The sequence below is a fragment of the Xiphophorus hellerii genome, chromosome 5 (genome assembly GCF_003331165.1).
Source record: "Xiphophorus hellerii strain 12219 chromosome 5, Xiphophorus_hellerii-4.1, whole genome shotgun sequence".
In the NCBI taxonomy this organism is placed as follows: Eukaryota; Metazoa; Chordata; class Actinopteri; order Cyprinodontiformes; family Poeciliidae; genus Xiphophorus; species Xiphophorus hellerii.
The window spans coordinates 24916694-24930176 of NC_045676.1; the positions used below are offsets into that span (position 1 = coordinate 24916694).

At 40.2% G+C, this 13483-nt stretch overlaps 1 protein-coding gene across 1 annotated transcript; it reads left to right on the forward strand.

Annotated features, from left to right (window-relative positions):
• The first annotated feature begins 8515 nt into the window (after positions 1-8515).
• On the forward strand, positions 8516-12559 carry LOC116720585 (importin subunit alpha-5-like). Its single transcript, XM_032563936.1, has 12 exons — positions 8516-8643; positions 8722-8859; positions 8934-9016; positions 10187-10355; positions 10455-10554; positions 10638-10720; positions 10866-10952; positions 11030-11206; positions 11330-11563; positions 11908-12090; positions 12209-12355; positions 12429-12559. Exons 1-12 carry the CDS (start codon positions 8578-8580, stop codon positions 12513-12515), a joined length of 1554 nt encoding a protein of 517 aa, XP_032419827.1. The 5' UTR covers positions 8516-8577; the 3' UTR covers positions 12516-12559.
• Positions 12560-13483: the final 924 nt, after the last annotated feature.

The following is a 13483-nucleotide window of genomic DNA, read 5'->3' on the forward strand; positions in this document are numbered from 1 at the left end:
CTCTTTAGTAGAGTCCATGTGGACTCTTGGTTGTTGTCCTGGCTTCATATTTGTCTGAACACCTTTGAAATGTCCAGCTTTGCATCTTTGCAGCCCCTCACCCAGTTCTCCCACCACTTTGACTCCCTTTCTTGTTTCGGGGATCTGGCTGATTCACGGTCAGATAATGACGCTCAGCCGCTTCGAGGCCTAAATGTTGCTGAAGGTTCAGATGTCAACCAAGCAGAGCAGGAATTCATTTTGGCTTTTTAAAAGTTGAATTCTGTGCATTCTGATGTCTTGCAAAAGTATTCATAACGCTTAAACTTTCTAACATTGTGTCATGTAGCAACCCACAGGTGACTTCTTGATTCAGAAGTCTCCTAATTGTTACAATAGAGTTGATCTGTAATATAACGTCAGTGTGAATAGAGCTGACCTGAAGTCCTTAGAGGTTTGTTAAAAAGATTTATTTCTGTTGTAAAAACAAGTAAAAATGCTGTAAGTTTTTCTAGTTTTCATGAATGGAAATAAGATGTTGTCACACACCATATAGTTTATGCTGCAATGCATTCTGGGTAGATGACGTATCATACTGCGCTGGCTCCGTCAAGCCAGAACAGATAAATTTTTTTTGTGTGACTTCTTTTTTTTTTTTACATTTTTATCTGCTTAAATAAGATTTTAATAAAATTACTAACATAGACTAATAGTGTTTAAAAAAGCGATCTGTAAATCACTTTTGACTCAAAACATAACAATTTTGATTAATTTCATTTTCGGGCTAAAAGAAGCTTTTGAACAAAAATATGGAATTGGGGGTTTACTTACTACATGATTTAAATTAGAGCAAAAACATGGTTAATAAAAGGGAAATACTTTATAGACTTTTAAAAAAAAAAGTATATTAAGAATTTTTTTTGTGAGAACCACAATTCAGAGCCACAAATGGCTCTCAAGCTGCATTTCACACACCCTTGTTTAGAATAAAGTACGTTTGACAATCTCTCACGTAAAACCCCCAAAACCTCTGGGATTTGACAAAATGTGAAAAAGGTCGAATGAACATTAATACTTTTGCAACACGTGTTAAAAATGCTACCAAAGCCAGACATGTGAGAGTAAAAAAACTTGAGTTTGCTCACTCTAGAGCAGGGGTCTCAAACTCCAGTCCTCGAGGGCCGCAGTCCTGCAACTTTTAGATGAGCCTCTGCTGCACCACACCTGAACAGAATAATTAGGTCATTAAGGCTCTGGAGAACTGATTTACACAAGGAGGAGGTCATTAAGTCATTTCATTCCAGTGTTTTGTAGCTGTGGCACATCTAAAAACTGCAGGACTGCGGCCCTCGAGGCCTGGAGTTTCAGACCCCTGCTCTAGAGCCACGGTTTGTCTTTAAACTGCTCTCACTTTTTACTGCGCGTCACCCACGTGCGGAAGTAGCACCGCCGCTTTGCAGGGACACAGGTGGATTAAAAGAGGCTTCACGTTTGCATGCTGATGAGCGTCCGACCGGACAAGCTCAAGGACAATGCACGGAAAACTTCCCGTTCTCTTTTATAGCATTCACAGCTGCAGCTTGGCTCCAGGTCACAACCGCACATCGGCGCCGTTGCTGTCAGGAGTTATCAGAGTCTGCGATACGTATTTAATAGGAGATTTTGTTTGCTCTTGGCCCACAGTTTAATACCGGCACGTGTCTGATTCTTTAACAATCAGATATTTCCTTCCTGCTAATGCGCTCTCCTAACGTTTAGCATGTTGGGGGGTTTTGGTTCAGTTGCCTAAACTTCCACGTGTCTAAACGTCCTAAACCCAAATATTGTGTTTTAGTACTAAATAGTAACAATTTCTCACTGCCAATTTGAGGTTGCAGATTAACAGAGTCAACAATTTATTCTTATTTTTAGCTGGGATAAACGACCATTAACAAATCCCACCTGCTTGTAGGTGTGTGTGTGTGTGTGTGTGTGTGTGTGTGTGTGCTGCGGACCTATTTATGAACTTAGAATATTGTTGAAAAGTTCATTTATCTCAGTAATTATTAATTACAGACAAGCTCACGTTTTCATGCCTTTATTTCAGTTACCTATGAAAACAATTAGCGCCTAACTTTTTCCATCTTTCCATCATCTTTTGCTCATAGATTTTGTCCAATGAATAAAACAAAATGTATTTTTGTTTAATAAAGCAAAGTTGTTTTTTGGGGCGGGGGGTTTTGCTGTAATTAAATCATCTTCTTTTCCAACAATTGACAAAAAGAAACATTTCCTCATGAGGAGCTGAACATTTTTTTCACTTTCCCACATAATTGTAAATGACTTTTTGTGCATTTTCTGCTCTTGACCATCCGACTGTGCGAGCAGATGATGAATGGCTCGTTTCGACCTCCCAGCTGTTGAGACCATTTGTCTGAAGCCACTGTGGCTTTGTCAGCACAAACAAACGATCTATCAGCACACACAGACGTAACCCAACTGTGAAGCCTCGTCGGCGCTGAGCGTGATGGATTGGACCCGCGGTGAGTCTCGTCCTGCTCATCGATGGGCAGGTATTGGAGCGGCATCATGAAATATTAACCAGCTGGAGCTAAACGGTGCTGTAACAAGTAGCCAGAAGGTCAGAGAGAGAGATGTTGGAAATGCATGAGGTCAGGATGAGAAGAATCACAGTCTGCTCTCAGAATCCCCAAAAATGTCTCGTATCAATGTCATTTTTCTTTCTTCAAAAATTATTATTCCAAGTGGAAATTCCCACCATCTTTGATACGTAAAAAGTCAAACAACGCGCAAATTAAAAGCTCTCACTTGTTCTCCTTTTGTCACTCTGGCCCACATCCTGTTGTGGTTCTGCTTCTCTCCTTTGATACCTGAGAGCTGCTGACTCCTGCAGACAGACAAGGCCCACCTTTGTCTTTGCCGCACACTGCATCGTCCTTCTTCTTTTCTTCTTGTAAAATCAGAGCGAGTTTGTCTGTCCGTGTTCCTCAGTCCACACACACACACAGAGTGTACTTCTCTGCATCTCATCTAAGCAGAGGGATGTTTCAAATATCCCATTTGTTTAAAGTGCATTACTGAGGACAAATTCTTGGCAAGGAATCGCTGTATGGGTGTGTGTGTGTGGGTGTATTGACGCAGTGCTGCAGGATAATCTATACTAATGATTTCCCATGGACACCTCAAGTTGGTCTGAAAACCACAAAGGGGGAGGAGGTGGTGGTGAGGGAAAAGATCAAAGAGAGAGACGTGTGTGCATAATTTATTGTCTATAAATCACTTATTAATACCTTAATGAAAAATCTATGTTCAAGTGAATCAATTGTAGAGACTCTAAATTCAAGATATAAACGTAACTCAGTACAAAGGTACGTATTTTGAAAAGAAAAAGACAATTTCATATTATGGGATTATTGTGTTTTTTTATCAATATTTGTTTCAAATACTAAAGGAATTCTGCAACTGGTCCATATTTAATGTTAGTTTTTTGTTGTTAATAAATCAGAAAGTGGGAACTTTAAATTACGAATGCACAACTCTGTGTCTCCTCGGAGCATGCCGGTGGAAGCAGAGTGCACGAAAAGATTCAAAACAATTTTCTCAGTTGTCTTGCTCTGTCTTTCCTCTCCTAGCTCAGTTAAAATTATCCATCTTATTTGCTAAACGCCAGAATAATAAAAGATGTATTGAACGTTCTTTACATGCACACATAATTGTTAGCATTTAGCAGCATTCCCGTGTATGATTTTGGGTTTTAACATTTTGGATTTTCTTCCAGCAGGCTTCTGACAATTGTTAGTTGGAATTTTGGATCAATGTTTCGTAACGTTCCTTCGTCATGATGCCGTTTATTTTGTCAAGTGCACCAGTCCCTCTTGCTGCCAAACACCTCCCACCACATGATGCTGCCACTCTCATGACGCTCTCAGGCTGGCAGTCTTCCCCCTTTTTCTCCAGATGTAAAAAAAAATATCCACACACCTCAATTTTTGCTGTTAGTTTCATCATATCACAAGATATTTGGTGGTGCTTTTTTTGTATCTCAAAGATTTCTTATTAAGTCCTAGTATATACAACAAAAGGAACATAATATTTTTACTCTTAAGGCAACATTTTAATTTACTGATTTTTTTGAGTGGAATAAAAAAAAAGTTGAAACCTCTCCAGGGTTTCCTCCGGTGTTTTGTAAGCCTGGCGGCCCACCATGCTTTACTAGCCCCTTCGCCAGGCTAAAAAAAAACACTTTTTTTTTTTTTTTTTTTAAATCAAGCCGGATTGCAAGGTTCTCTGTAGCTCTGAGCTTTTCACTGGCAGAGTAGATTTATTCCTAAAATATAGGTTTATACTTTATGCATTTAAAGCCGACAGAACGGGCCAATCACACAGCTGAAGCCTCTGTGCGTTACCTCGCGCGCTGCCGCTGCTTTATTTTTGAAGTTTACCTCAGCGGGGATCGGTCGCTCCTCCTTTCACTCAAACTGGACACAGGCTGACATGCATGGATATTTACATCAACTCCCTGTGATGAATTATGTCGCCCCCGTTCACACAAACTGGACGATCTGGAAGTTGCTCTTCCAGGCGGCTCCAATGTAAACCTTAACTATAAACGCCATACTGCTGTCTTGGCTCAAAAACGCGCCCAACCCGAACTGTCAGAAGCGACTATAACTCAGCCTTCAGTCCCTGACATCGCCGCTGTACCACCGACAGAGAGAAAAGGGGATGTAAGCTCGGCGGCTGGGCTGATACAGTTTACACTAAGTCTACAGTTAACTCACACTTTGTGAATAATGTCAGAGTTGCTACCTGTAACTAGTCCGGCTCCTTGCTGGCAGTTTTGGCGGGTCGGAATCGCTGCCAACAAAAAAGTCCGGTTCATCTCCAAGACGAGGAACAAAAATATGCGTCCAGTTTTTGGCTTTTCCTTGCTCTCTTTTTTTCCATCCTTTCCACTTTGCCGCTCCATGGTTTTCCACTCATGTTAACTTGGTCCGTAGAAATGCTCTATCTAGTTTGCCGTCTGTTGCCAAGTGACTGATGATGACGTTGGTGGACGGCTGGTGACAAGCTTTACCCAGAATACACTTGGAGACAATATGGACGATCCACTTGTAATTTTGTGTGTCATAAAGTTAAATGTAAGAGTGAAAATAAAGCCAGTCATGTAGCACAACATTTTCTTTTTTTCCTCTCTGAAGAGTTTTTGCGGCGCTAGTGGCTCGTATCTTTTGTGACAGTAGGCAGACAGGAAAGAGGAGGACATGCGGCAAAGGTCACCGGACCGGGAGCCGAACCCGCAACATCTGCGTCGAGGACTAAGGCCTCCAAACGTGGGGCGTGCTAAACCCCTGCGCCACCACAGCACGCCCCAGCACAACATTTTATTCAATATTTTACACTCACTAAGTCACTAAAATCGGTCTTGTAAAGTTTTTAGCAACCATGAGTCAACAATGACTGGGGCACCATACTATATAATCTAGTGGGGCACCAGACTATTTAATCCTACATACATACATATACATATAGATATATATACTCTTAGAAAGCTTATTTAAAAATATATCATTATTAAGTGGGCAGTGATGTACAGATTAAGACACTTTATCAGGGTTTCCCTCAGTGTATTATAAGCCTGGCGGCCCACCATGCTTTACTAACCCCCTGCACTCCCCCGCCAGGCTAAGTGTTGCTTGTCTTGTTTTTAGGAAAATAATAATAATAAAAAAAAGCTTATTTGCTTATTTTATTTTATTTCTTTTGAATCAAACTGGATTTCAAGCTTCTCTGTTGCTCTGAGCTTTTCACTGGCAGAGCAGATTTATTCATAAAATATAGGTTTATAGAAGATATGTTTATACTTTATGCATTTAAAGCCATCAGAACGGACCAATCACACAGCGGAAGCTTCCGAATTTAAATAGTAAATTCAGCAAAGAATTTAAATTCTTTGCTAAAACCATTAAATCAAATGTAGCACCATTGATAATCACAATAAACAAATGTTGCTTTTATGTATCTGTGGTCTGTGTTAAAATATTAGCATTTATGGGGCCCTGAAGCCCTGGAGGACCTTATGGAGCTGCTGACTTAATTTGGATTAAACAGAAGTGCAAATAACTGACATTCATTTTAACTGCACTTTTTTTTAAATTTGTTGTTTTTAAGATTCTGTAGTTGTGGGTTTAAATAGCTTTTCACTGGCGATATTTTCCCGTAACATGTAATTACCCAGTAATATTTTTACACTTCCTGTCTACTTGACATCTTTTAATATAAAAACCCAGTGGACCGGCAGTGGTCCGCCTCGGCGCCTCGACCACCGGGCTTAGCAAGTTTTCTGGGGGAAACCCTGATCTCATATGACTTTTTAACCCCTGCGTGTTGCTTTTACACTTTTGAGAAGCCGTTAATCTACACAGTGGAATTTCCTCTGTCCGATCCACAGCGTTCACTTTAGCCAATCGGAAGAAGCAGTTCACACCCTTCGGTGTGTGCCAGAGGAACCGTGAGCGCTTGAAGAGTCAGCACACAGCAAACCCACAGAGCGGGAAAATGAATTTGATCATGTGATCAACCTGCAGCCTTAAGTGGCTCATTTCCGTTTCATAAAATTCACACAGTTTGGCAATAAAAAATGTAATAAATAAATTACCACTGACATGACAAAAGTCTCCTGAAGGCAAATCACAAGAAATGTAGTAAAACTTGCATATTTGCATTAAATCTTGACTTTGATTCAGTCATTTTGATCAAATTATTCGTTATGGTTTTATATCTCTTGAAGGAGGCAAATGATCTTGAGACTGATTTCTTTGGCCAGGGCTTTTTCCAATATCGCTGAAAGTCAGTCAGATTTGACAGAGGCCACCTGAACATACATTTTCAGGTCTTGCCACACATTCCCAGTTAAATTTAGATCTGGGCTTTGACTGGGCCGCTTTAATACACGGTCATGCTTGAATCTAAACTATTAAACAGAAGCTCTTGCAGCTTGTTTAGGCTAGCTGGAAGGTGACATTCCTGTCTTTTTCCTGCTTCCCTGCTGGAGAACAGCATCCCCTCAGCATGATGCTGCCACCATCATGTGAGGACCGGACGGTGTTTTCAGGGTCATGTGCAGTGTTAGTATTCTAACCCATGTAACCTTATTTTGCACCGGCTTTCCTTTACATGTTTGATTTGACGCTCTTGTAGCAAATTGCAAAGCGTACTTTTGTACAGTTTTCATGGTCGTTGATCTTTATGATGGTGTTTGTTCACTAATGTTATCTTACAAACATCTGTGGGTGAAGCATAACAAAATTAAAACAAAAACTCATACAGCATAAATACTTTTCAAATTTTTATTTGACAATTTTAGCTGTTTTGCTTGCCTTAGTGTGAATTGTTTGGTTTTTTTCTTTCCTGTTTCTTTAATAGACATGAATGAATTAAACTCGCTTGTATATTTGAACACATTTCCATTGATTTAAGTGGAACAAGACAGGAGTTTTATTCACAAGATCGATTTAAATATTTTATTCTGGTGTCAAAAATGTGGATCTGCTGAAAGGTGCAGCTTCAGACACAAGCTGATTCTCTGCTGCCATCTGTTGGTCAGGATGGACCAACGCATTTCCGGGCTGATGCCGTCCAGTTAACTTCATGAATCTCGTATGATTGAACGATCCAGTTTGAACCACTGATATAAATTAAGATATTAAAATGCTACAATTCGACAAATAATACAAGCGGGGAATAATACAGGAATAATTTATATATATATATATATATATATATATATATATATATATATATATATATATATATATATATATATATATATATATATAGTGGAGTAATTTCAATGTCTAAAGCATTTTTTCATTCGTTTACATATTGTGAACTGAATGTAATAAATAATTGCATCATGTTTAGATTGATTAGCCTGAATAGGTATTTGGATAAATGTTGTTGCATGTAGTAATATTATTACAACTGTAATAAATACATTATGTAAATAGTACATTTAGAATCCTTAACCCAAATTCGAAGTTTGCTAAAATGCACACAGCTATTTCACTTTTTTTAAAATTGTTTAAACTCTGAAAAAAATCACATGGTTTGTCAAAAAGAAAACGTTTGATAAGTAAACCTACACATCAAATCACCTTCTTTAGAGCAGCGTTAGCGCCACCTGCTGACTATGATTGGCAGATAAAATCATTTGATGATTTCCAACACACTATTATGAAGCAATTAAGTTAAATACATATTGAACTACTTGGTACCTACATATACCTTTTTCTTATGTTGAAAAATCTAAATTTTTGTGATTTGTATTTAATATAAATTTTAAATGGCTTTAGATTTATGTGTTTATTTAGCGCACATAACTTAAGTTTTATTTATATTAATACTTCGATTTTAATGACGTATTCGCTGAATTGTGGTACATGTGGGCCACCATATCCTACAGATACGCATGGACGATAATTACCTAGTCTTAATTGGACTCACCTGCGGCGGTGCTGCCAGCTATAACCTCTGGCCTCCAAACGTTGAAGTTCGTAGACCGACCGAGGTCCAACACCGCTGGACGCAGCCGCCGACATGTCCACCGAGAGCGTCGTGAACAAGCGAGTCTCCAAGTTTAAAAACATGGGGAAAGATCTGGCAGTAAGTTATTAGTGGTTTCTCAAAGTGCTGGGTTTTGGGGCAACTTGAATAAACAAACAAACCTGTAACCTGTTGTAGAAACTCCGAGAGAAACGGGTGTCTGAGTGCGTGGAGCTGCGCAAAGCTCAGAAGAACGAGAGTATCCTCAAGAGGAGGAACATTATACTGTCTTCTCTCCCCGACGAGGAGGCCCTCTCATCTGAACACAACGACACGGTCAGCTGGCTGCACGGAGTCTTGAACTACAACTTGGACCAGTAGTAGGGTTTCTAACCGCGTTGTTTCTATAGCTGAGCTTCAGAATCGAGGATATAATCAGAGACGTCAACAGCGAGGATCGGGAGGCCCAGACCAGAGGATGTCTGGCAGCCAGGTGGGTGGATTGGGTTCCCACTCATTGGCCAAACATAAACATGGTGACAGGTAAAATGATCACCGCACCTGCTGGTTGAAGGGACATCTTAAGCTGAAACTTTGCATTTGTCTCTTATAGTTGTGTTAAAGCAGAAAGACTGGGCAGATGTAATATATTGAGGTGGCTAGATTATTTTTGAAAAGTGCAGTTATGATACGATTATTCCTGTGACTATAGGCTGCGTGTGTTATCCTGGTTCCCTCTCCATCCTTACAGTATCATGATTTGAGTTTGTAGCACATGGCCAAATCATCTTTGATGCATGGCACTTGACATATAATGGCCTACCAAGTATAAAGTCCAAACAGTTCTGTGCTTAAGATTGCATGCATGGTTCTTTAGTCTGTGGTTAAATAATGTAATTGTGAAGATTTGAACTCAATGGGTCTTCAAATTCAGACTGTGAGAGCTGCAGATTATAGATGTGTTCCTGGTCCAATGCACTGGAGTCAAATATCTGACTTGCCTCTTCAGTATGTGGTCTAGTGCTCTAAAATCCTCTTGGCATTATTTGCTTTTTTTGTGCTCAAGCATAGACTCATAAAAGTTGCAGGACACTGACCCTTGAGGCCTGAATTTGAAGGACCCCTGCTCTAGTTTATTTGTTGCATGTCAGAGCTGTAAGACAAACATCTCAACAATTGTGACCCAAAGATCACACAGGCAGCTAAAGCTTTCAACTTGCTTTGAAAGATAACTGTGGTTCTGGCAGGTGTTGGACGCACACTGCATCTAAATTTGTCTGGAATTGGATAACTACGGATCATAAAGAGTGCCTGTGCTGATGACTTGCTATTGATGGTGCTAGCGATTATTAGACCATGAAGAAATGGAAAGTGGTGTGGTCTGCTGAATCACATTTTCAACATGTGGTTGGCATAATGTACGAGTCACTTTCCTCTGCAAACACATGGATCCACGATGGACTCTGGGGAAGTCAGTGTGATGCGCTATTCTGCTGGTAAACTTTGGGTCTTAAAGCCACGTGACTGTTACATGTATCCCACACTTGAGCAGTATTGATCATGTACACCAAACTTCCCCTGGCTTCAATCTGAACATCACTGGGCTGTGTTGGACTAAGTAGTCAAACTTCATACAGTTAAAAGAACTTTGCTCTTCCCTCAGGAAGCTGCTCTCTAAGGGCTGTGATCCTCCGCTCAAGGAGATCGTCGACGCTGGTCTGCTGTCACGGTTTGTGTCCTTCTTGTCTATGGATGACGAGCCGACTCTGCAATTCGAATCGGCGTGGGCTCTCACTAACATCGCCTCTGGAAATTCTTGGCATACCCAGCAGGTATCTACGCCAGCACATGAGGCAACACAAGACTAATAAGATGCTAACCACTGGTTATGATGGGCCTATGAAACGGTTTCAAAAAATGTTGTTCTGCAGGTGGTGCAACATGGTGCTGTACCAGCTTTCATCAACTTGCTGGCCTCACCAATGTTGCACATCAGCGAGCAGGCTGTGTGGGCTTTAGGAAACATTGCAGGTCAGAATCTTCTGCTTTACTTCATTGACTCCTGAAGGAATTCAGAAAACATGTCCAACTATTTTTACTTTGACATTTTACAGGTGATGGTCCAGCTTATCGTGACATCCTCATTGGGTGCAATGTCATCCCTGCCTTGCTGGCTCGCATTTCCCCAGACACACCAGTGAGCCACTCTTAAGCAGGACGGTTAAAGGAACTTTTTTTGTTGTTTAACCTGCTTGGACTTGTGGTGTGAATCACAATTGATTACATAGGTTTGTAATACTAGGTGAGAGAACCCTAAAGGTCTAAAGTCTCCATATCTGCAGGTTGGCTACTTGCGGAACCTAACTTGGACCTTGTCCAACTTGTGCCGAAACAAGAAGCCATGTCCCCCTTCGTTTGCAGTTCAGCAGGTGTGTTTAAAACCCAGTCTGGATTGGAATTGTGAAGTCTCTCTACATGGGGAATTAACAACCTGCATTTTCTGCAGATGCTTCCTCCTCTGGTCCGGTTGCTTCATCTCAGTGACAAGAACATCTTGTCTGATGCATGCTGGGCAATCTCTTACCTCACAGATGGCAGTAATGATCGCATTGATCTAGTTGTGAAGACTGGCATTGTCCCACGGTTGGTGGAACTCATGAACAACAAGGAGCTCTTTATTGTGGTAAACCGAAACTTTTTTTTATACAAATGTTTGTACTTGCAAGACATAATTCTGCTTTAACCCCAGACTCTTAACTTTGGAAATGTGCTCGACTGCAATCTGTGGTACTCGATTGACTTGTAGACTCCAGCTCTGCGCTCCATCGGGAACATAGTGAGTGGCTCTGACCTGCATACCCAGATGGCAATTGATGCTGGCGTTCTCAATGTTCTACCAAAGTTGTTGAGGAACCCAAAACCTACAGTGCAGAAAGAGGCAGCGTGGGCTCTGTCAAACATCGCTGCAGGACCTTGCCAGCAAATCCAGCAGCTCATCACTTGCGGATTGCTTCTGCCTCTCGTAGAAGTGCTCAGAAATGCAAGTCAACACAACTATTGCTGTAATGGTCATAAATATTAATTTTCAGATTTTTTACACTTAAAATAGCAACTGGAAAAAACTTTAGTTTTATACTTCCAGATCTCAAAGATTTGTTTTTGTGTAGCAATGCTGGCAAATTACTGATACTTGGTAAACAATGGTAGGTCGTGAACAGTACCTCATATTTTTAAGCAGAACTCCATAATAAAGCTGTGTAGAATTGAACCATTGTTTAAGTCGACTAGCGTTTCAAAGGCATTGTTTATCCCAACCCTTTTACTAAACAGTATCGCTTACAAATGAGTGACTGCTTCTGTAATTTCTCTAAAATTGAACTGAAGGGAGACTTCAAGACTCAGAAGGAAGCAGTTTGGGCAGTGACAAACTTCACCAATGGGGGCACTGTAGAGCAGGTGGTGAGTCTGGTGCAAAGTGGAGCTCTGGAAGCAATAATCAACCTGCTGCAGGTCAAGGATGCCAAAGTCATCCTGATTATACTGGAAGCAGTCAACAACATGTTCATCGTAAGTAGAAACGCCTACATTACAGAAGTAACTTTTATTTATATATTTTTTTTAAACTGGTTTAAAATTTCTTTTACCGGAAACAAATCTTATCTTTCTAATTGTACTGTAACTTCAGGCTGCAGAGAAACTTGGAGAAACCGAAAAGCTTAGTCTGTTAATTGAAGAGCTGGGAGGACTGGAACAGATCGAGATGCTGCAGAACCATGAAAATGAGATGGTGTACCAAACTGCACATGACCTCATTGAGAAGTACTTCAATGATGTAAGTCTCTGCACATTAAACTGGGAAATTCTGCTAGTCTTTAATGATTAAAAAATATATTTTTGTGTTTTAGGGTGACATTGAGGAAGTCCAGGTTGATACAACCCAGACTGAATTTGAGTTTAAGGCTCCTGATGTCCAGAAAACCTTTGAATTTTAAATGAAAACTTTTTGCTAATCATAAATAAACTTGTGTACAATATGGATGGTGGTTCTGATTCTGTAAATGCCCCCAAGCATGACCTGCTACGACTAGACTACTTAAACATGGGTGTGAATTGTATCGGCTACAGTAAATGTACTGTGAACTAACGTGGTTCAGGAAAACCAGGGTACAGCTGCAGCTTAAAACTGAAATGCATTTCAATAGAGAAACTGTCAAACTGACAAGTTTTCTGATCGTGGTTTTGTTACTCTGGACCATTTTCTGTAATGATGCAAATGGCCATTGAATCTTTCATACTTTTGCTATTGTGGCCAGGTGCAAGACCTGCTAAAAATTAAATGCAAATTTCCATAAAGCTAATCGGCAGAGGGAAGCGGTGCATTCACATGGACTTGAAACTTGCATGTTTCTCTTGAGAAATGTAGAATTTCATAACGTGTTACATGTAGAAATTTGTAGTCCATTTCCAAAAACTTGCTTTACTTAATGACTGGCTGTGCTCAAGTTTTGTGTAGTCACTGGATACTGAGACTTAGAAAAATGGCTAAAACACATAACTTCAAAAGCACACTTTTAAAATTGAGCACAAACAACACCCCTGCAAGGTAGAAGCAATCTGATTGGAATTTTTTTTTTTTCCCTTACTGCAAAAATCTTGCAAAGAAAACAGTCTAAACTACAAACCAGAAGTTCTACAGGCACAAAGTTCCACTGGATCACAAGCTGGGCCAGTTCAGTTGTCCAAGTAGTGCACTCAAAAGGTTAACCTTTATACAGATGTTTGTTCTGAGTCTAGGAATGAGTAAATTACAGAGGCTGTTCAAACTTTGTCTTTAACTGTAATCAACTCATTCTGCCACTAATTTTGAAACTGTAGGAATAAGTCATAGTGGATCTCTGTAACAAACCTTTTATGCCATCACTTGACAAATCCTTACAATTAGAACAATTTTAAAACATAC